This window comes from Saccopteryx bilineata, chromosome 5 (genome assembly GCF_036850765.1).
Source record: "Saccopteryx bilineata isolate mSacBil1 chromosome 5, mSacBil1_pri_phased_curated, whole genome shotgun sequence".
Classification (NCBI taxonomy): domain Eukaryota; kingdom Metazoa; phylum Chordata; class Mammalia; order Chiroptera; family Emballonuridae; genus Saccopteryx; species Saccopteryx bilineata.
Window position 1 is genome coordinate 205,783,185 of NC_089494.1, and position 23,172 is coordinate 205,806,356.

General features: G+C 41.0%; 1 protein-coding gene across 2 annotated transcripts in view; it reads right to left on the bottom strand.

The window, feature by feature from the left end:
- FRAS1 (Fraser extracellular matrix complex subunit 1) overlaps positions 1-22,847 on the bottom strand; it is a 514,100-nt gene extending 491,253 nt beyond the window's left edge. Inside the window, exons 1-2 of one of the 2 annotated variants that reach the window (XM_066279180.1) lie at positions 22,723-22,847; positions 14,941-14,972 (exon numbers count right to left, since the gene is read on the bottom strand). In XM_066279180.1, the coding sequence (XP_066135277.1) occupies positions 14,941-14,972; positions 22,723-22,789 (99 nt within the window). In that variant the 5' untranslated portion in view covers positions 22,790-22,847. Of the gene's footprint in view, positions 1-4,137; positions 4,206-14,940; positions 14,973-22,722 lie in introns of those variants that run through there. The other variant, XM_066279181.1, reaches the window with a different exon arrangement.
- Between the last annotated feature and the right edge of the window lie 325 nt (positions 22,848-23,172).

The window sequence follows — 23,172 nt, forward strand, 5'->3', positions numbered from 1 at the left end:
GATAAGACTCTAGAAGCAAACAAAAACATAGCAAGTTGGCTGTACAACATGGGGGAAAACTACACTCTTCCAAATCTGGGGTAGCATGTGTCAGATAATCAGGTTTCCATGAAAAAAAATACTTTTAACAACAATAAAATGTACCTTATCCTAATACAATACAGAACACAATTTAATCTTTGCAAAAGGTGAAGGAAAAGTAAGAAATGCCAACTAGGTTAAAGAGGAAGGAAAAGAATTATACCACCATCTCAAGGGACATCATTATAAACATCAATATTAAAGGAGTGAATTAATAATGCCTATTAACAGGGAGTTTCAGTTGACATAATTCCAGATGAACCCACTTTTGCTGGACTAATAATGAACTTAATAGCACTCACTCACAGTAGAAATATGTTTGCAAACTGATCTCTTTTTTTTTTTCAGCAATGAGGATCAGTTACTTGGAGCCACCCATGTGCCCTCTTCAAAGCTTAACAGAGCAACTACATCTGGACCCTCATGAAAATGAGAAGACGGAGGCACATGGTGAGGAATGTGCCATGATATCTCACTTCCAACAATATACTGATCAGTTTGTAGTGATAGAGTTAGAATTCAAGAGCAAATGATTTCCATTCCAAAGGGGCCCTGCTGCCTACAGAATTCAAATGCCTTATTCCAAGCCCTTCGTGATCTGGACTTTAAGCATCCCTTCTCAGCATTCCATCGCATCACTTCTCACATGTCAGTCAAATTGGACTACATTTGCCTCTTACACTTTTAGACATACAGGTCCTCTATGTCAGTGTTTTTCAACTGGTGTGCCGTGAGACATGGTCAGGTGTGCGGTGGGGAAATTAAACATAGGTCCCCAACTACGGCCCGCGTGCCGGATATGACCCATGGACTATTTATCCAGCCCGCAGCCTCCATCCGAACATAAACATTCCCCTCACAATCCCTCCAGCTATCAGCGACAAGAAGAGTAGAGGCACAGGGAACGCTCACTGACCAATCACCTTCTAGGATTCATCCCGACCACTAGTGATGAACCAATAGTAGGCCACCTCTCATCCACACCCAGGAAGGTCCCCGCTTGGGCTGCCACGCACTTGTCATTGTGTAGCCCTGGCGAGTAGTTGAAGCTGCTACTCCTCCTCATGGTCCCGATTTCTAATCTTGGTCAGGATTGGAGGTAAATGTTGCCACAACTAGATGAAGCCTCAGCCTCAGCTGGTTATATCTATCCTGATGGTGTATATAGATATTTGATCTTTTTCTTTTTAAAAGAGGTTCCCTGCAGAGGGTGATATACAATGCATCATAATGTATCACAATGTTATCTAACTTTAAAGCTAAAGTTTGCTGATCTTTCTTTGGACAGTTTTTGGTTATCTGTTGCCAAGGAGTTTCCCATTCTGGCCAACAAAGCTATTCTGACGTTGCTCCCGTTTTCAACCACATATCTATGTGAGCTGAGCTTCTCAAGCTTGACTGCGATAAAAACTAAAAACAGAGAGAGACTGAGAACTGTTGAGGAAGAGCTTCGTGTGTGTCTTTCTACCATTCCTGCCAGGATATCCCTTTTGTGTTCATCGAAACAGGCCCAGGTTTCACACTAAGTGAGTATAAATACATTTAGAAACTATATTATTAACTATATGTATAATATGTACTGTGTTAGAGTGTCATTTTGTGTCATTTTGGTAGGTGGTGTGCCCCAGGATTTTGTAAATGTAAAAAATGTGCTGCGGCTCAAAAAAGGTTGAAAACCACTGCTCTATGTTAAGAGACTTTCCGAGGGGAAGGCACAAAGAAAACCAGTTAGAAGGTGACGGAAGACAATTGGACTTTGGATGATGGGAATGCAGCATAATCCAATGCCAAAATAACCTAGAGATGTTTTCTTTGAACATATGTACCCTGATTTATCAAAGTCACCCCATTACAATTAATTTAAAAAAAATAAAAGAAAAAAATAAAACCACAAAGCATAAAAAAATGATTTAGGATAAGAGCCATTCTAAAGTTAACTTCTACAGGGCCATTTGGAGTTCTGTAGTAAATCAATAAAACAAATTAGCTAAAAAAAAGAGACTTTCCCTCATCTCTTCCAATTCTAAACAAACCCATATTTCAAGACCACTATCAAAAGTGGTTTCCTCCATGAATAACAGTATTCTCAGTAGCTTGCATGTACTTACTACTTACTACATCCCAGGTACTTTCTTGTGCTATATTATCTCATTTACCTTTGTAACAGCTCTGTAATATAGGCACAGCTATTATCTCTACTTTAAAGATGAGGTAAGTAACTTACCCAACATCAAACAATAGTAAAGAACTCAGATTTGAATTCAGAAAGTCTGAATCTAGAACTTGCACCTTAACTATGCTATTGCTATATGTGTACTCCTATACTGACACAAACCAAAGTGCTTTGAACTGAGTTCATTACCTGATTTGGGGAATTGATTAGAATGTTTCCGTCTACAGTAACTTATTTCAATAAAATCCTATTTATATTGGTTTAAACCATGACGGAATTTTTTAGTTCATATATCAATTCCCCAGAAAGGTCAGTTCCTGTGCTGGTTGTTAAATAAGCAGAATAAAAACCCAACTACTCAAGGAACCAAACTCTTTCCATCTTTCCCTTCCCTCAACCTCTGCATGTTGGCTAGGTATTTTAATGGCTGCAAAATGGTTGCAACCACTCCAGGGATCACATATTCATATGCCAATGTTCAAAGAATAAATTTTAAATTTTCCCATTTTCGGAGAATTCATTCTTCTTTCTCTTGAAGTTTCCTTCTTGCAAAGAGTTATCAGCATATCAACCAGACCTTTCTTATCCTTGGGATGGTGGCTTGATTTATCTAACTCAGTGGTAGTCAGCCTGGTCCCTACTGCCCACTAGTGAGTGTTCCAGCTTTCATGGTGGGCAGTAGCGGAGCAACCAAAGTATAAATAAAAAGATAGATTTAACTATAGTAAGTTGTTTTATAAAGATTTATTCTGCCTGACCTGTGGTGGCGCAGTGGATAAAGCGTCGACCTGGAAATGCTGAGGTCGCTGGTTCGAAACCCTGGGCTTGCCTGGTCAAGGCACATATGGGAGTTGATGCTTCCAGCTCCTCCCCACGTTCTCTCTCTGTCTCTCTCACCTCTCTCTCTCCCTCTCTCCCTTTCTCTCTCCTCTCTAAAATGAATAAATAAAATTAAAAAAAAAAAAAAAAGATTTATTCTGCCAAACAGCGAAAATCCGACATAAAGTACTTGGTAAGTAATTATTATTATATGCTTTAACTTGCTGTAACTCTGCTTTATAAATTTTATAAAGTTAAGTTACTTCCCTACTTTATAAATCACCACTACTATGGAACTGGTGGGTGGTTAGAAAATTTTACTACTAACAGAGATACAAAAGTGGGTGGTAGGTATAAAAAGGTTGACTACTCCTGATCTAATTGGTAAGTTTAAAAGAGTAACTGGGAATACCTAACTCAGTTTTCTCTCCCTTCCTTTTCTGGGGATCAAACCTATCAACCAAGAGCATAAGTCTTCCTCTGCTGCCCCAAACAGTAATTCTCCATGGGAAGACTTCCTCAGTAAACCTCTGCTTGTGAATCCATAAGCCTGCCTGAGTTTGGGGTTCAAAATCAGTAAGCCCACTTGGCTAAGAAAATTAAAGTGATATCCTCCACTTTAGCTTCACTGATTAAAAAAATAAAACATTATAGCCTTGCTTCTATATCTATTCTTTATTTCTCAACTCATTAAGAACTGGAAGAAGAGAGGTGTTATTTAAGGGGTCCTTTCAAACACCCAAAACTTAGCAGACATCCATGCATAGCTCACTGGTCTATGGGTCATATATTCACTCCTGAACCAATCCTGGTAAGGGAATATAAACTTCCTAATTAGCTTACAGTTAGGATGTACAAAGTCATGTGGGAGAGGGGTGGGGGCTGAAAACAAATTAGGTCTTTGCCAGTAGAGAAAAGGAGAAAAGGGGTTGTTGAGTAGGCAACCTAGGGTCTGTTACTCTATGACCTGAGGCTATAGCTGTAATTGCCAGCTTCTAGTACATGGAAGTTGAACAATAAATATTGGGAATCTGGTCTGATCTCTACTACTACCATATACTTACAGCAAATATGAGCATGAGAAGTTTCTTCTTAGCCATGAATTTCAAGTTAGATTTCCTTCTGTTCTTGTTCTCCCGTTTCTTAGACCAAGTTCCTCCTGTATTACAGGGAGTCTCAGCACAGTAAGAGCACCAAATAAGTATCCATCTCTGTTAATAATTCTTTCCTGCTCACTACTGCAAAACTATTTCAAGAATGTAAGGTACAGGGATTATAAAATCTGCTCTCCAAGGCAGACACCCTCCCCTCCCCAGGGCCTCCACCACTCATTCAATTTCCCTTTGAAAAAAAAAATGACATAAATTTAATAAATAACCAACCTTGGAAGCTGTCTGGAAAGAACTCACAGGTCACAGCCCAAATTCAAGGGTCTCCTGGGTACTAACAATAAACTGTTTCTTACTACAACAGCTTCCCCCTCCAGCTTCCTTTCATTTAGCTTACGAACTCCAGGAGTCTAAGAAATCATTGCTAAAAGGAACATAGCTGGGATGCCAGAGGCTGTGCACTTATTTTACACAAAACTGCTCAGAGTTTTTAAATATATATATTTTGTGCCAATTTCATATTTAAGTGTGACTTCCCATCACAAAAGCAAAATGCCATCCATATAAAATTTTCAAACCCAACTGTTTTTAGATAGTTGTCATTTCAATTCCAAGAAAACATAAGTTTAACTCATAATTGTCATTTGATATTTATTTATTATCTTTTCCCTTAGTAAGCACAGGGCTTTAAAAAGTAAGTAAGCTGGCCTGACCTGTGGTGGTGCAGTGGATAAAGTGTCAACCTGGAATGCTGAGGTCACCGGTTCAAGACCCCCTGCTTGCTGGGTCAAGGCACATACAGGAAGCAAGGTGATGCTTCCTTTCCCCCCTCCCACCCTTCCTCTCTCTCTGTCTTCTCTCTCTAAAATCAATAAATGAAATCTTTAAAAACAATTTAAAAAGAATTTTTTAAAAAGTGAGTCAACTATAACAAGATTATACCATAAATTGTCATAAATGAGTGACAGTTCTTTCCTAGGGGATATATACATATTTATATATAAATGTACTATGTATAAAATAAACCTATGTAATAATAAACAGACAAATGGTAAAAAAAAATTGAGGTACTAGATTGTAAGGCAATTTGGAATAAAAATATCACAAACCTTATTTTTTAAAAAAGGTATGGGGAATTTATGGTCTGACCAAAAAATTGAGCTATTATGACCATGCCTACAATAGTTTGAACAAATTAGTATGGTTGCCAAGCTCAGCTGCATCTTCTAAATTCAAAACAAAGCAAAGATATGTGTTTGTTAACTTAAACATCTGTGCCTACCACAAGAATATAAATAAGAATAAACGTGTATAGGGATTATTCACCAATAAAAGCACAATATCTCTTACATTATTCCTCTCACACAAGGATTTTAAGATATGAACTCCCCCCAAAAAAAGCTAGCACACCTGATTATGATGAACAATTTTTAAAAACCCAGCAGAAAAAAAAATCATCTGAATCACCTAGAGCCCACCTGGCACCCACGGGCAAAATCACTGCCTCTGGAAAAATGCAGGGGGGAAGTCACTCATGGCACACTCTGAGGAGCTCCTCATCCTCTGTGAGGGCTTCCTTAGGTGGAAACACACAGCTCTACCCTTCAATCCACACAAGTAAGAACCCAAACTAGAAGGTCCTGTGGAAGTCATTTAGACCGAGTCACCACTATCTCATTTCTGACATGATTGTCCAGTCTTCACGTTCATACCTCTAGTTAAAAGAAGCTAATAACTTCCCAAAATTTGTTCCAGCACCTAGCACAGTGACAAATATGCTACTGGTTTTCTGAAATAAATAAATAAATAAAGTCTAGCCCAGAAAAAGTATATTTTAATAAAGAGTAGCTTCCCTAGTTAAAAGCATACTACTCAGTATTTAAAAATAAATGAAGGACTGGAGGCATTAAAAATAATGAATTCTTGTTAAGTTACAACAAAAAACAGCCATCTTCTACAATACCCAACAGTACTCTTAAGGGAAATTAAGGAATGGCTGATTTTATTGCTTCTCCTCTGAGGATATGCACAGGATGCTAAGTAGTCCCCCTACACCACCGCTAAGAACTTCAGGGTGTTTCATAGTAGCCACTGACCGAGATTCACTAAGTGTTTAGAGGATCTTTGAGCACTTAATAGAGAAAGCTTCCAAGTTTTCTTCATTTCTCTTCTTCATAAAACCTCTTGAGCCTGTTGGTGAATACTAGCACAAATGCAAATCCAAGACATTTCCACTTCTATGGGTGATCTCTTTTCTTATTTAAAAAAAAAATGTTTATTTTATTGATTTTAGAGAGAGGAAGGAAGAGAGCAGGAAAGAGATAGGAACAGCTGTTCTTATATGTGCCCTGACTGAGGATCAACTGGCAACCTCTGTGCTTTGGGACGATGATCTAACCAACTGAGCTATCCAACCAGGGTGGCAATCTCTTTTAAAAGGAAAAAAAAAAAAAAAAAAAGGTAGCCCTGACAGGCTGGCTCAGTGGTAGAGCATCGGCCAGGCACGTGGTTGTCCCAGTTCAATTCCTGGTCAGGGCTCACAGGAGAAGTGACCATCTTCTTCTCCACTCCTCGCCCCCTCCCTTCTCTCTATTTCTTTCTTTCCCTCCTGCAGCCATGGCTCAGTTGGAGCAAGCTGGCCCTGGACACTGAGAATAGCTCCATGGCCTCACCTCAAGTGCTAAAATAGCTTGGTAGCCGAGCAATGGAGAAATGGCCCCAGATGGGCAGAGCATTGCCCCATAAGGGGCTTGCCGAGTGGATTGCAGGTGGGGTCCATGTGGGAGTCTGTCTCCCTGCCTCTTCGCTTCTCACTTAAGAAAAATAACAATAAATAAATTAGTTTCAAAAAAGAAAGTAATGCTATAGCATGCCAATTTTTTAAGAAAGACACTAGCACTGAAGAGCTCTAATTGTCTTCCTTAATCTTCTTTAAACCTAAAAAACAAGGCTTACAGATTAGACCAGAGGGTCTCAACATTTTTCTGCTACAAAATAAGCAGTGGATAGCACTCCCACAAATATACCAGACTTTAACAAAGCACCAAAAATACTTTATAAAAATTTTAATGTATGCAAATCAAAACCATAATGAGGAATCACCTTATATACCTGTTAAGTTGGCTATTATCAAAGACAAAAGATAAGTGTTAGGAAGCATGTGGAGAAAAGGGAACCCTTGTACACTGTTGGTGAGAGGGAAATTAGTACAACTATATTGGAAAACAGTATGGAAGTTTTTTCTTTTAATTAAAAATAAAACTACCATATGATCCAGAAATCCTACTTCTGGGTTTATATATTCAAAGGAAATAAAATCAAGACATTTAAGAGCTATATGCACTCCCATTGTAATTTCAGCATTGTTAACAACAGCCAACATACAGAAACAACCTAACATTAACAGATGAATGGATAAAGAAAATATATATAATTCTGTGTATATGTGTTTGTATATATAGATATAAAATGTGCATGTGGTGTGTATATACACACACAATGGAGTATTACTCAGCATTAAAAAGAAGGAAATCCTGCCATTTGCAATGACATAGACAAACTAGAGGACATTATGCTGAGTAAAATAAGCCAGATGCAGAAAGACAAAAACTACATGATCTCACTTATATGTGGAATCTGAAATAGTTATACTCATAGAGCAGAGAGTAGAATGGTGGTTTTCAGGAGCTAGGGGGAGCATAAAAAAGGGAAATGTTAAGGAGTACAAAGTTTCACTTATGTAAAATAAATCCTGGCGATCTAATGTACAACAATATCACTACAGTAAATAATACTATATTGTATACCTGAATTTTGCTAAGAGGGTAGATCTTAAGTGTTCTTACCACCAAAAGGAAGGGAGGAAGGGAGGAAAGAAGAAAAGGAGAAAGGGAGGGAGGGAGGAAAGGGGAAGGGGAAGGGGAAGGGGAAGGGGAAGGGGAAGGGGAAGGAGAAGGGGAAGGGAAAGGGAAAGGAGAAGGGGAAGGGAAGGGGAAGGGAAGGGGAAAGGGAAGGGAAGGGGAAGGGGAAGGGGAAAGGAAGGGAAGGGAAGGAAAGGGAAGAAGGAGAGAAATAAATGTTAATTAAGTAAGGTGATGGCTATGTTTATTAACTTGATTGTGGCGATTATTTCAAAATGTTTACACATAACAAAACATCAGGTTGTACATATTAAACATATATCAGTTTTGCCAATTATATCTCAATAAAGCTAGAAAGAAATTGAATGGAATATGTAAGACTGATTGCTAGTGAGGGTTTAAGTATAACTCCACCCCTTTTCTTGTATTCAAGGAAACACATCGAGCAATATGGGGAGAGTACTGTTGTAGCAGCGATGACTGTTCAAGTTATATATTTAAACTAATAATCAAATAGCAAACTCAGGTACTCCAACAAATTTCTTGTGACCTTCCTCACAACTGCTAACAACACTACAGTGAGCTTTCACCAGGGGTGAGAACTATCCACGAGACTAATTCAAGTGTAAGTACTCGAATATGGTTAGAATTTTAAAGTTCTATAATTGCATGGTCTAATACAATAGACATGAGCCACATGTGGCCAGTTACATTCAAATTTTAATAAATTAATTTTAAGCTAAATTTAAAATTCAGTTTTTCAGTGTCACCAGCCATATTTCAAGCACTCAGTAACCACATGTGGGTCATGGTTACCGTACTGGAAAGCTCTGCAGAGCAGAGAAATTCCATTGGCAAGCGCTGTGCTGAGGAATCCTGGAGAGCAGCTCATCTAATTTTCTCATTTGACAAATTTAGAAACTGAGACCTCATTTTTTTTATTATTAAGTGAGAGGCGGGGAGACAGAAAGACAGACTCCTACATGTGCCCCGACCAGAATCCACCTGGCACCCTATGGGGCAATGCTCTCCCCATCTGGGGCCTTTGCTCAGTTACTCACAACCAAGCTATTTTAGTGCCTAAGGCAAGGCCGTGGTGCCATTCTCAGTGCCTGGGGCCAACCAAGCCATGGCTGCAGGAGGGGAAGAGAGAGATAAAGAGAGAAAAGGGAAAGGAGGAGGGGTGGAGAAGCAAATGGTCACTTCTTCTGTGTGCCCTGACCGGAAATTAAACGAGGGACTTCCACACACTGGGCTGATGCTCTACCACTGAGTCAACCAGCCAGGACCTTGAGACATCATTTCTTTCAGGCAATTGACTCAATGCTACATAGCTCGTGATTACAAAGCCAGGACCCAAACCTGGCCTTTATCACCCAGTCATTTCCACTCTGACACTGTGTTTCCACCTAGATGATACGAGCACTGGTTCCTTGCCAAGCACAGTCTGAGATCTTGCACAAGCAGACTCTCAGTTAATATTCACATCAACCATATGAGGAGTACAGTGCTCTGCATTAAATATCGTATCTGAGAACAGCGAGTATGGAGCACTACTAAGATGCAGACTCCAAAGCCTGGATCTTTTCACTATGTTATACCATATATAGTAAACCCTCCACATTTTTAATTATCCTTGAAAAATTTTTTTTTTCATGTGTGCTAAAAGTTAGTGCCTCATGACTCACTTTGTCAGCATTTGTGAGCAAAAGTATTCCATGTCAGAAAACCCAAACACTTAACACTTTTGGTTTAGGGAAGAAGCTTAGTTTGGTCCAAGTTTTTAAATCATAACTACTTAATAGCAACAATAACAGCAGCTAACCTTTACTGAGCGTTGTAGTCACTAAACACTGGGCTAAAAGCTTCATGTTGAGCTCCTTTAACCCTCACAACAACCCTGTGAAGAAAATATACTGCTCACAAAAATTAGGGGATATTTCAAAATGAATATGAAGCTATAAAAAAAAAGAAGCATTTGATTTTTTTATTAAACAAGAACATCAGAAAAGTAAATGACAAGTCAAATAAAGTTGTTTGATTATGCAAATGTGATGCAAAACTGACTTTTATTTCATTGGTGAAAATGCACTGTACAAAAGGCTGAAAGTACCGGAGTATCTGTACGTTCCTGACTTCCTAATTTTTGTGAGCAGTGTAGTTTACCTCCATTTCACAGATGTAAAAAGTGAGGTGAGTCCCTCCACTGCCAGGAAGAACCTAATCATTGTTCACTGGTGATGATGTCAAAAGAAATGAAAATTCTTCTACTCATAGAATTGGTAAGGAACAGAAGATAGGCAAAAACTTTGAAGAACAGCCTTGATTTTCCTCCTCACATTCAACGCCCCAGTCACAGTTAAACATGTTATGTAGGTGGTTTTCCTCTGACGGATTTCTGATTTAACATAGTCACTCTCTTTCTTCCACAAGGGCTGACTTTAGAGAAAGTCCAGAGAGGCTGGGGGTACAGGGGTATTTTAGGGTAAGAAGCAACCCAAAGTAGAGCAGTCAGTGTTTCTCAAGGTAGAGGACCCTCCCTGGTGTTCTGACTCCCTTCAGGTAACTTCCCACCTGAATGGAAAGAAAGGTAGCAACGATAGTTAAAGGGAGAGGCGAGACAGCTTGGAACCCGATCACCAGCATGCCACCACCAGGTCATCGAGCTGTCAAAAGTTGGGAAACACAATCCATTGCTGGGAATATGTGTGAGTATGATTATATGTTTTTTTTTAAGATGGAACGACCCCTAAAATGTTTCTTGCATGATGAGTGAATTTAGCACATACTAGTGCTGGCTAGCCTCAGTGAACGGAGAGGGGTTAGCCAGGGACAGCTGGCTCTTGCAGGTCAGGACAGAGACTGGCAGAGACAACTGCACAGCAGGTGCAGCAGGAAGGGCTGGGCACACAGGACCGAAGGTGAAATACGCTGTGTTCAGAGACAAGCAGCCTAGCTTGGCTGTGAGAAGCCGTCCACTCAGTGAAATGGCTTTAGAGTCAGAACAGAGTTTGAATCCCCTCTTCTAACTCTGACTAGCTGTGTCATTTTGCGCAAGTGATTTAGACTTCCTGAGCCTGTTTCCTCATCTGTAAAGACAAAATCCGTTTCCTGAGACTGTGGAGAGTATGAAATGCACAGTACATGCTTAATAACTCTCTCTTCCTCTACTTCTTCTTAGCTGGTAAAGAGGACTGGGTACGGGAGGAAAAGCTCACGTCGGGCACTGAACCTGGGTGTCTCTCCACACTACCTTCTTACTCCACAGAAAACTCCAGGAGAGGCTTTATTTATTCTCATTTCAGATAGGGCATGAAAGAGATTCAGGAAGGTTGTGTGAACTGCTCAAGGTCACAGCGCTGGTCTTCAGCAGGGAAGGAAGAAACAAAACAGCCATGAATGTTCCACTATATGTGGCAGCTTCTTAGGCAACTGAAAAGATGTCAGTGGGAGGAAGCCTCACAAGACAAACTGAGAGTTAGCAACTAGCAGACAGTGCCTATATCAGTGTGCTCATTTGGTTGATACGTTTTATGTACTTCTGGGTAAAGCCGATGCTTTGCTGTTCCACCAGACCCACTCTCTGCTGCTGGTCACCCATCTGAATGAATAAAGCTCAGGAACTTTGCACTTGCCCCACTTTCCTCACCTATAAAATGAAGAGTTGGGTTTACGTGATCTCTGAAGTTATGCTTAGTTCTAAAATGCACATGGGTAGAGGCCCTGGCCAGTTGGCTCAGCATGTGGAAGTCCCGGGTTTGATTCCCAGTCAGGGCACACAGGAGAAGTGCCTATCTGCTTCTCCACCTTTCCCCTCTCCTTCCTCTCTATCTCCCCCCCCCTCAAAGCCAAGGCTCCATTGGACCAAAGTTGGCCCGGGTGCTGAGGATGGCTCCATGGACTCTGCTTCAGGAGCTAGAATGGCTCCGGCCACAACGGAGCAACGCCCCAGATGGGCAGCATTGCCCCTTGGTGGGCATTCCGGTGGATCCCAGTTGGGCACATGACTGCCTCCCTGCTTCTAACTTCGGAAAAATACAAAAAAATTAAAATAAAATAAAATGCACATGGGTAGAATTTACAGGGTTTGGGACAGGGAGCCACACCATCATTCTCAGAGCCAACTCTCGACTGTAAAGCATCTTAGAGTAGAAATCCTCTCACCCAATGAATTGTTTAATCAGAGGATCCTAGAATAGTATATAAATGTTCTTAAATTTTTTCTTTTAATTTGAAGTACATGAAAATGTAAACTCATCCAATTTCATTGATACATTCATTTCTTCAAGACCAGGTCATGAGGTGAGAGAGCAGCAAGAAATTATGCAGACAATTAACAACCTCCAAAATATATCCTCTCCATTTCCAGTGTGAAGTTTCTCCAAATGGAAAGAAAGCTTAAAGTGCTTGCAAATAAATCCAAAGGCAGAATCTCTCTGCTCTCTGCATTTTTGTGTTTTCCCCCAATCTTTGATAGCTGTTTCACTCACACTTAATTTGACAGCAAATTTTTAGTGACTCACCTCTGTGGAGACTTTTTAAGGTATTCAACATAGTTCCCCTAGAAACAAGGCTGCTATTTCTTTTCACATTTACATTCACATTCCAACAGTTTAATTAAACTGTAAGTCAGACTCTGTCACTCAGCTCCGGCTCCTCCATGGCTCACCCACCTTACTGGAATGACAAGGCTCCACAATGCTCTGTACCCAGCTCATCTCTCTGACTTCATCTCCTGCCATCTTCCCCCTTTGGTCACAGGCTCCAGCCACTCTGACCTCCACACACTTCTTCAAATGGCCAAACAAGCTCTCACTTCAGACTCCACCTTCGCTGTTTCCCCTTCTCAGGATCTCTTCCCCTGGATATCTAGAGAGCTAGCTCTAATAATCAGGTCTTGGCTCACATGTCATCTTCTTGGTGAGACTGTCCCTATCACCTTATTTCAAGTAGCTATCCTTGCCCCCATTCAGTCTTTTCTAGCCTATACTGTTTTCTCCATAGCACTAATCCAGCATATGATACAGCTTCCGCCTTAACACTCGAACTTCATGAGGGCAAGAATTTTGTTTGTTTGTTCACTGATGCATCCCAAATGCCTAGACTAGCAGGTCAAATTTTCAATAAATGTTTGTTTAATAATCATCTTCATTACTGTAATAAATGTACTGCCTCTCTAACTGAATTGCATAACTACAATAATAAGGACATCAGGCTTGAGGAGGTTTAGGAACACATGCAGCAGAGTCTTGGTAAACCAAGAAGCCAACTGGAGGGGCCAGGTTTGTGCTGGTGCACTAGAGCACAGCCTACGAGCCCTGGACAGCCACGGGCCTGGGGATCAGCCCGCTGTGAACTGGAGGGGAGCAAGATCATCTGTTAAATGCAAATGATTTAGACAGCCTCACCTTGAACTTGATGGCACTGGCCTCTCCAAGTACTTGATGCTTTCATATTCAAATGTACAGCAGCAAACAACAACATCAAACATGAAAGTCTAGCCACTTTTCTTAGGATAAAGGCAGAATGGCAGAAAAAAAGATGGGTTGTTTCTAATAGTCAATTACCTTTAGCAAATTTCTTTTCACCTTTCTCTCATCGTTTTGGTTTTCATTAAAAAGGGGAAAGCCATAAACTAATATGTGGCCTGCCTATTTCATTGGTCTATTGTAAGCATCAGATGGATCAATAGCTATGAAAAAATGTTGAAAAATTATGAAGCACTCTATACAATAAGCAATTCTTTTTGTATTAACATTATAACTGACTTGTCTATAATAGCTACTATAGATCCCCAAAACTGATGAGGTACTTTAGAGCACATCGATTTTAAAATGAGTCCAAAAATGTATTAATGAATAAACAGAGGGAAAAGTAGGCTTTTCAGGGCATGGAAGGAGAAAGACAGGGAAAATGTCTTTCTCTGGATTGTTTAATAGAAAAATATAAGGAAGAAAAAAGTCCCACAAATCTCTAGTAACTATATTACATACAGTTCAGATTCAAGAATATTACTGTTATCTACAATTATTTACAAATATCTGCAATTACCTAGATTCTTGGATAGTTCAAGTATTTCTCATCTATTTCAACACCACAGAAATAATCCAAGATGACTTATTAATATCACATATGTCAATAGTGAGTTGTGATGGAAATGAGCAAACCCTTTCCAACCATTTCAGTTCTGTTTTTATTATAGCATTTATTAAACCAGAATAAAAGTAGTGAAGAATGACTTGTCACACCATTTATTAGAGTTGATGGAGCATAGACGGTTTTTTCAATACAGTTTTAATACACTATTTTATGCACCATAGTACATTATTAATGAAAAGAAATGCATGAGACTTGCCTCAGCTTTCTCCCCTCCCCTCCAGTCCTCCTGACCTTAAATTTAGTCAGCTCTACTCTCTATGGCAAAGTTTCAGCAATAAAATGTTAATCTATCTGTTGTTTACCAAATCTTAAATTTATCACTTAAATCAATAGTCAAGAACCCTCTATATTGTACTCAATTTAATAATCATACCTTTATTGGAGAGGATTCAATAGAAGAAGAAAATGCAACAAATTGTGCCCTAGTTCATATCTGACAAGAGAATAGGATCTAATTTTCTCTCTGATTGAAAAAACACAAAGGACAGCCATGGAATGCAAATGGTGCTTTGGGTGTTTGAACTTCTCTTCCAATACCTGCGTATCCAAATGGAACTAATTCACTGAAAAAGGTATTAAGTAATTGAGTACGATTGTGCCAGGATGAGGAATAATCCTCACACTGTGAAGGAAAATAAACATATTTTAAAATGATAGGGTCATCTCACTCACTCAGTAACCTCAGTCAAGCATTTTCCACTCAAAAGAAATAAATCAAAAAATATTAAGAATGACCTACCGCCAACAAGGAACCCTGATAGATGCAAGCACCTGTGGAGAAAAACAAAAGAAGAGTTAAAAGGGATGCATAATAAACCAACAGGCACTGCTCCAGCACACTTGGAAGAATACTGTGTTCATAGGCATCGTATTCAGCAAACTGCACTTTCCAAAAACTTAAAAACTTGAGCATTCACCCCCTGGGGAAATAATCCCATACACCAAAACAAGATTTCTTGGACACACATGAGAGAAAGCTTCATTAAAACTTAGTATTTGAATTTTAAAATAAATGCATTTATAATGGCATGCTGTAAATACAGTGTCTATTTTCACTTGTGATAAATCAGCAAAGCCTCCATAGTCCAGGCCCAATTTACTTATCCAGGCTTCTCTGCCACTCTGCTTAAACAAATTCTACAGTCCAACCTAAGAGGTCAACTTAGGATCCTGGGACAATGCTTTCATATCTGAAGGCCTTTGCTCATCTGTGTTAACTGCAGGATATACATTTGATCTATTCAAGTTCATTGAACATGATCCCATCTCCTTCATGAAGATTTCCAGCCCATCAGATTATGGCCTTTCTCCCTTAAACTCATAGCATGTTGTGCCTGCATCCTAGGTTTGGAAATTCATTCTTGTGTACTTCCTTGTGACAGCCTTGCTGAGGATGTGGAGCTATTGCATCTAGCCCACTACCTGTCTCTTAGTACAGGGACGCCTTCTACTCTGTTTTCCCCAACTATTCACATGGTAGGCATCCACTTAAGTATCTGGTTGATTATCCACCTCATGCCTTTAACACAGTATGTTCCTCTTTAGAGATATTAAAACATTTTACAGGAGAGTGGTGTGGACTGCAGTTATTTGAAAAGAACTCTTAAATTGAGCTCCGGATCTCCAAGACTCTTTTCATCATTTTTGTGTTCAAGCTTTTTTTTCCGAATGGGCTGGCTATAAACTGATACATCTTTATATTTTCCACTCATTAAGCACCAAATAAAAAACAACAGATGATTTGCTTCTAAATAGAAAAGAAGGCTGAATTTGAATGGGACAGCCTGCCTATATATTCTGAATAACTAGTGCATCATAAAATAAATCTTTTCTAAACTTTCTATTTGAAAATGATGTGAAATTACAAATGCTCACTTAAAAAAATACACACGCATTCCCAACCTATATTTTCACAGCCCAATAGGTGTTGATTTAACCTAGAAACATGTGGGTAGTATGCTAGCAGCTACTCTCTCAGAAGCTAATGCTGCAAAATGGACTGAAATAGCAGAAGCGTGTCTGGACAATGCGCCACACATGGTGTCCAAAGAGGGAAGGACACATTGTACCACAGGCCTGCCCTTGAATAGGCCATTCATGAAGTCCCAAAAATATTAACTTCTGAGGAAAGGACTCATCTAACCCTATTCACCAATAATGTAATTAAGAATAATCTTCAAAGAAAATGAGATGACTATTTACCCTTGGGGTTTGAATCAAAGATCTCTGTGGGCAAACTTACTAAAATAACTTCTGTGCCCTTGACATTCCAATAAAAAATAAATTGAGATTAAAAACCTTGTGAAGTAATTCTTCCTGACTGACTTATTTTTCTCTTTGAAATCCACTTCCCAAGACTTAGTATTTCAGTCTATGGTATGTCATAGAAAAGGATATATATTCATACAGGGTGGCAAAAGTAGGTTTACAGTTGTTTGTATGGAAAAAAAGCAATTAATAAATAATAATACAAGAGTAAACTGTTTGGCATACTCATGCTGTAACCTACTTTTGTCTCACCCTGCATATAAAATCCTATATAGTTCAAATAAATATCAAAACAATTCAATTTCTAAATTAAATGAACATATTCAATTACTTTTGATGTTTAAAAAAAGATCATCACCTAGGTACAATCTAACAAAATTTAACTTTGAGAATAAACAACAAGGCCCTGGCCAGTTTGCACAGTGGATAGAGCACAAGCCTGCAGAGTAGACATCCCAAGTGTGATCCCCAGTCAGGGTATCCATGAAAAGTGACCATCTGCTTCTCTTCCCTTCCCTCTCCCCCTTCTCTCTCTCTTCCTCTCTTGCAGCCAGTGGCGTGACTGGTTTGAGTGTTGGCCCTGAGCACTGAGGATAGCTCAGTTGATTTGAGCATTAGCTCCAGACAGGGGTTGCCAGGTAGACTCCACATTTGGGAGTCTGTCTCACTATCTCCCCTCCTCTCTCTTGAAAAAATAAACAAAAAATTTAACTATTAGAATAAGGCTATCCTCAAACAATTTTTTTGCCCTTCCCCATAGCGTTACCTCACAAAAGCCAGTATCTTTTCCAAGCTCCAAAAGAAATCATGTATTTTAAGAAGTATCTAAGTACTCATATCAAAACCCATTTCTGGCCTGACCAGGCGGTGGTACAGTGGATAGAGTGTCAGACTGGGATGTGGAAGGACCCAGGTTTGAGACCCCGAGGTTGCCAGCTTGAGTGTAGGCTCATCTGGTTTGAGCAAAAGCTCTCCAGCTTGGACCCAAGGTTGCTGGCTCAGGCAAGGGGTTACTCAGTCTACTGAAGGCCCACGGTCAAGGCACATATGAGAAAGCAATCAATGAACAACTAAGGTGTCACAACGAAAAACTGATGATTGATGCTTCTCATCTCTCTTCATTCTGTCTGTCTGTCCCTCTCTCTGACTCTCTCTCTGTCCCTGTAAAAAAAAATTTTTTTTTCTAAAGTTTTAGGTGGACATTATGAACTCACTGTAACATAAAGATAAAGCAGCACTGAGTGCATGGACCCACATACACACATGGTCAAACTAAACATTTGCTAGAGACTCAAGTCAAAAACGGTGTGTAACTGCTGCTAAATTCCACCATTAGGAAAAGGAAATAACTCAATTTGGGTCACTCCATGATGTACAATTCCAAAAGAAATAAGCTTTGCCCTCTGAGGGCTTTCCTAAAACAGAACGGCTCTACCCGGAAGGCAACTGCACAAATGAGTCTCCATTAACGCGGCTTCCAAAACCTCGTTTCTACTCTCTAGAGAAAATAAAGCATTCCAGTGATGCCAGTCCTATCAAACATTTATCACCACCCATGGCCAGATGCAGTCCTCTAAGCAAGCATATTTCTCCCACACTAGGACACGCTTCACTCACACCAGCAGATGAAGACAGGAGGTTTGCTGGCTTTGGCTGGGGGGGGGACAGCTTTAGGTTCTGACCTAGAGCAGAGGCCTTTACAATCACTGGTCAACTCACATAATATGGAAAACAAAATTACTCACTCCACGCATTACTTTTTTTTTTTAAGGAGTACTGGAATGACTGCAACTCTATCTGAGGTTTAAATATATGACTCAATTTGAACTTCAAAGGAAACTTCTCCAGGTGAATTCTGACAGATAGTGTGCATCTAGAAGGAGAAACAGACCTTCTTCAAGGTGAACAGGAAAAATCAGACAACTGGAGCTAGAGTTCTCTTACCAGGAACTTTGCCAGTTTCAAAGCACTGAATGCAGCTGAGATACTAGCTAATTTAATCTCTAACACTCTGTGAGAAAGTGCCTGAAGTTCTGCAGGGTGAAGTCAATACATGCACCAAGAAGGAAGCTGAGATCGTAAGACCTTCCTCCCAAGTGGTTGGTTCCTTTTTTGCAGGTTTCATAGACAAAATGTTACTTCATAGTTATTAAAATAAGTAAATGTCTGCTTTTGAGCCCGTTCGCACATTATAATGTACTCCTATATAGAATCTAAAGTTTTCAGAGAAAATTTTGAGATATAATTTGCACCTATCTGCACAACCTATTTACTGATAAATAAAGTATTAGAGAAATAAAAGCCAAGGACCACAGAATGTCAGACCCATTTGTTCAAAGAAATTGTGGCAGATATAACCATAAGAGATGAAGAAATTGGAGAATATGGTATCACAAAAACATAACTCATTAGGAACAAGTACCCACAAGTTGCTATTTAAATCTTTGAGCTTTATATTGTGTTATAATTCAGCACATGGCTTGTATACTGTGGAATAGTTAAAACAGAATCATTTTCTGGACTGACAGGACAGCTCAGATCAATTAATAAAGTAGTTAAAATGAAATGAACAACTGTTTTTGAACTATTCTAAGATTTGGCATGCGGCTCTAACTTGGCTATGTGGAAGTCCCCCTCCCATCTCCTGAGCCATGTGGTGGAAAGCTTTATAACTACTTGTACCTGAGTAAAACTGAGTGATACTGCCATGCAAGTCCATAACAGCGAATACAGATATCTGTGCCCTCACTAAATAATGCATACGTGGTGGGTAACACTCAGAATCCAAGCCTCAGAGAAGAAATGTAATCTGATGGAATTAAGACCCTATGACTATACAAAACCCCTTTATTTCCACTAGCAGGTAGCTGCCAAAGCCAAAAGATGCCAAGTTGCAATTATTCAATATTGGGAAACCACCATGGACCAATGGTACATAACCTTACTGCTACTTTGTGGTAATGATTTCTGGATATTTAAACTCCTAAGGACAGGTATTATTATTTTATGTCTGTGTCATGCTAACAAAAATAACCTTATATATAAGCTCTCAATGATGATTTGTGGAATGAAAGAATGAAGAGATAGACTATTTTCCCAGCCAATGTCTTCTCTCCCTTAATACTGGGTTTTAAGCATTGAGTCTTACACAGAGGGACTCTCCAGCCAAGAGTGGAACCAAATATGCTGATACACCTTAAATAAAACATACTACCAAACTGATCCTTTTCAGTGTATCCTATTAATGTCACTTAAAGGAAAAGCGTGGAAGACTGTGGAATTGGTGGAAGTCACATGGGGAGTGATATAACACAGACTAGAACTCAGCACTCTTAACCACCAATGCAATAATCTTTTCCTATCCCCAAGCTAAACATGTTGTATCTAGCGTTAAGTTCACAGGACCTCCATCTCAACATAACCCAAGATGCACTTCTCAAGAAAATGCCACAGCAGAACTTTTCTGATTCAGAAAGCCACCATGTTTGCTAGAAGTTTCTCTGTAGCATCTTCATTTTATTAAGTTCTCTAATCATAGTAGTTTGTCAGTGTAGCAATATAAGACAATGTAATTTATCATTGCTAATAATTCATTTTTCTTTTAATAATTAAAATAAAATTCAGAATGAGAAAGTTGCAACTGACCACAAAATAAGACAGCAACTACTAATTTTTTTCCCCTATGCAGGATGATGAGTAAAAGTATATTAAGAGCTATCATATGTCCAACTTCTTTATTTGGTAAATGACAGAACCACAATCCAAAGAAATTAGGTAGCTCATTCAAGGTCATAGAGCAGTTTTTCATGGAAGCCAGTCCACTTTAATTCAAAACAATGTGATTAGCAACACTCAGTCATTTGACCGATATTGTTCAGCAGCTACTGTATAATAGCTAAGCGAAGATATAACTAGGATCCATCCTAAGCCCTCAGTGAGTGCACAGCAATGTGAGGAAGACAGAAACCACACCTTTAACAGTAAATGCAAAATTATTAACTGGTGTACTGGAAACATGTATGAGATTCTCTCTCAGCACTGAGAAGAAAACAGTACATTCTGATGTGGCCTGGTCAGCAAAAGTGTCACAGAGTATGTCACACCAAAAGCAGCGCACATGTAAACGCTTCTTTTCCATTTTTAAAAATCATTGCCAAGGCTAATAAAAACTTGAGGCAACTGCTAAGATACTTAAGCTTTTCATCCTTACTCTCAATGCTCTTATTTTTAAGAGAAAAAGAAACCCTGACACACCCAAATCAAAGGTCTCATCTGGTAACTGATTTTTTGGCTGTAGGATGGATATTAATTAAATGAGATAAAGGATATAGAGTGCTTACTTAGCATAGTGCCAGTCAAATAATATGTGCTCCATAATGTCATTTTCATTCGTTATCTGATAAGCATCATTATGATCTGTATGAAACTCTCAGACATCTATCATCCAATTTCTAAAATGATTCTAGAAGGCTCTGAAGAAGCAAACTTTCCAAATAATCTTTGGAGAAATAGCGCCCCTTGTGCCCAGCACTCCACCCCCTCCATCAAGACTGGAGTTTCTTAAACTTTGCCCAATATATCAACCAGTCTTCCAAAGAGTGAACCCTGCAGGCTCTTAATAATAATGGCTTTTGTAATTCAAGAGATTTGGTTTTGTAAAACTGCCTCATTCCCACTGCCCCCTGGTGAGCTATCGCGGGGAGACAGCACGTTTTCCAAGCTGCCGGGATACGATTCTGAATAAGAAACTGCCACTACCAAGTGAAAACGTAATTTTTCTAAGTCTCAAGTTCAGATTTGGGTGGCCTAGATCGACTCTCCCATCTGGTTTATAATCATAATTAAGCCCTGTAAGTTTATTTTTATAAAGTATGCACACACACGCACATATACAATAAAGACATGTTTCTACTGGTTATATACCCTGTTTGAAGGAAGGCTGCCCAGGCCCCAAACGTGCTTTTCACGGGAATAGAACATACTTGACAAACTTCCCGGGAGAGTGAGGGCAGGCGGTACCTTTACCCACGGGAAAGTCCCCACAGCTGTGCGTGGACTTTCAAGGCCACGCCACGCCCCCCCCCCCCCACAAAAAAAAAAAAAAAAAAAACCTAGTAAGGAAAAGGCAGCTGCCCTGGTGGATGGAGGTCGACCCAAGGTAGCGCTTTGTCCTGCCCGGGGCCTCCCGCCGCCCCTGGTCCCGCGCCCGGGCCCTGCACCCGCGAGCCGCCCCCACCCGGCACCAGCGCGGAGAAGGCGCCCCGTCCCGCTTGCGCCCGCCGCCGCCGAGGCTGTGGCTCTGATTTGCGACGGGGCAGGTGAACTCTTCTTTCCGCAGCTGAATGAATAATGAATGGAGCCCGGAGGGGAAGCCGAGAGCCGGGTCCTGTGGATTAAGCCGTCTTCCTCCCAGTCTGCCGACTCCCGCCCCTCCCGCTCCTAAACGCTAGCTGAGCGCCTCTCCCGGCTCTCCGGAGCAGGTGGGAGTCAAGGCGCCTCGCTTCCCCGGGCCCGCCATCCCCCGAGATCTTTATTTAATTATTCATTCATTTCCCTGCACCCAGAATGTTTTTGCTATCATGGCGACAATTCCCACACTTTCCTTCTTTCTTTCCCCCAGCGCCGGGGTTTTCCACGTAGGCTTGAGCCCCCAAGGAAAACTGGGAGGCAGAGGACTGAGTGAGAGAATGAGCTAAACTTATTAACTACTTGCTTTCCGGGGCAAGCAGGCTCGCGTCTCTCCGGACTCGGGAGATTCCTTTTGGTGCCAGTGTACTGCGGACGTCCAGAACATGCTCGAACCAACTAGTTGTAAAATCTTCACCGGACTTGACGGGTAAACTCACCGGGAAGAGGAGGGCGGGGGAGGGACAGGGGCTTTAAGGTGCCGAATGTATGTTTCATAGGAGCAGAAGGATTTCTACAAAGGGAAGAGCAATTGCTCGCTCCGCACCTACGCTCCATGTAGTTGCTTTCCATTGGGGGCAGCGGGGAAGTGGAAAAAAAGAACCCAATTTCAGAGATGCCGCCTCAGCCGGGCACCCACCCACCCAGATGCCCGTAGGATAGAGAGGGAGGCGGGAGACCGGCTGTGATCCAAATGCGAAACCATCAAGAGCAGAAATCTCTGCAGAAACAGCCCATTCCCATCCACCCATCCATCCCCCCAAAAAACTTCCATCCGACCCACACTACCGTAAACGCTCTGGCTTCATGAAACAGAACACACACACCCACTGCGCCGCTCGCTCACCTTCAGAATGATGAGGCAAGACTGCAAACGCGAGGGCCACCCCGATGCACGTTTGGAAGATACCCATCGCCGCCTCAGCGCCCACGCTGGAGGAGCCCAGCCGTCCGCATCCAAAAGCCTGCTCTCCGCCCAAACGCGGGCTCCGGCGCCCGGACCCGCACCGAGGGCGGGGACGGCGGGCGGTCCCTCCGGGAAAGGAGCGCTGGCCCGGCCGAGAGCCACACTCACAGCAGCCCGGCAGGCGCTGGGGTGGGCGGGGAATTCAAGTCAGTCACTGCCCAGCTCTCCGGCGGAGCAGGGCGCCAACGTGGGCTGAGCCTGGGAGAAGAAAGACGAGGCAAAGCGCAGTTCTCCGCGGCGGTCTCGCCGGAAAGTTGCGGGTCACCAGCTGATCGGACTTCCCAGCGTTTCCCTCAGTTCCGACCCTTCCGCTCCGGGGTCCCTCACGGC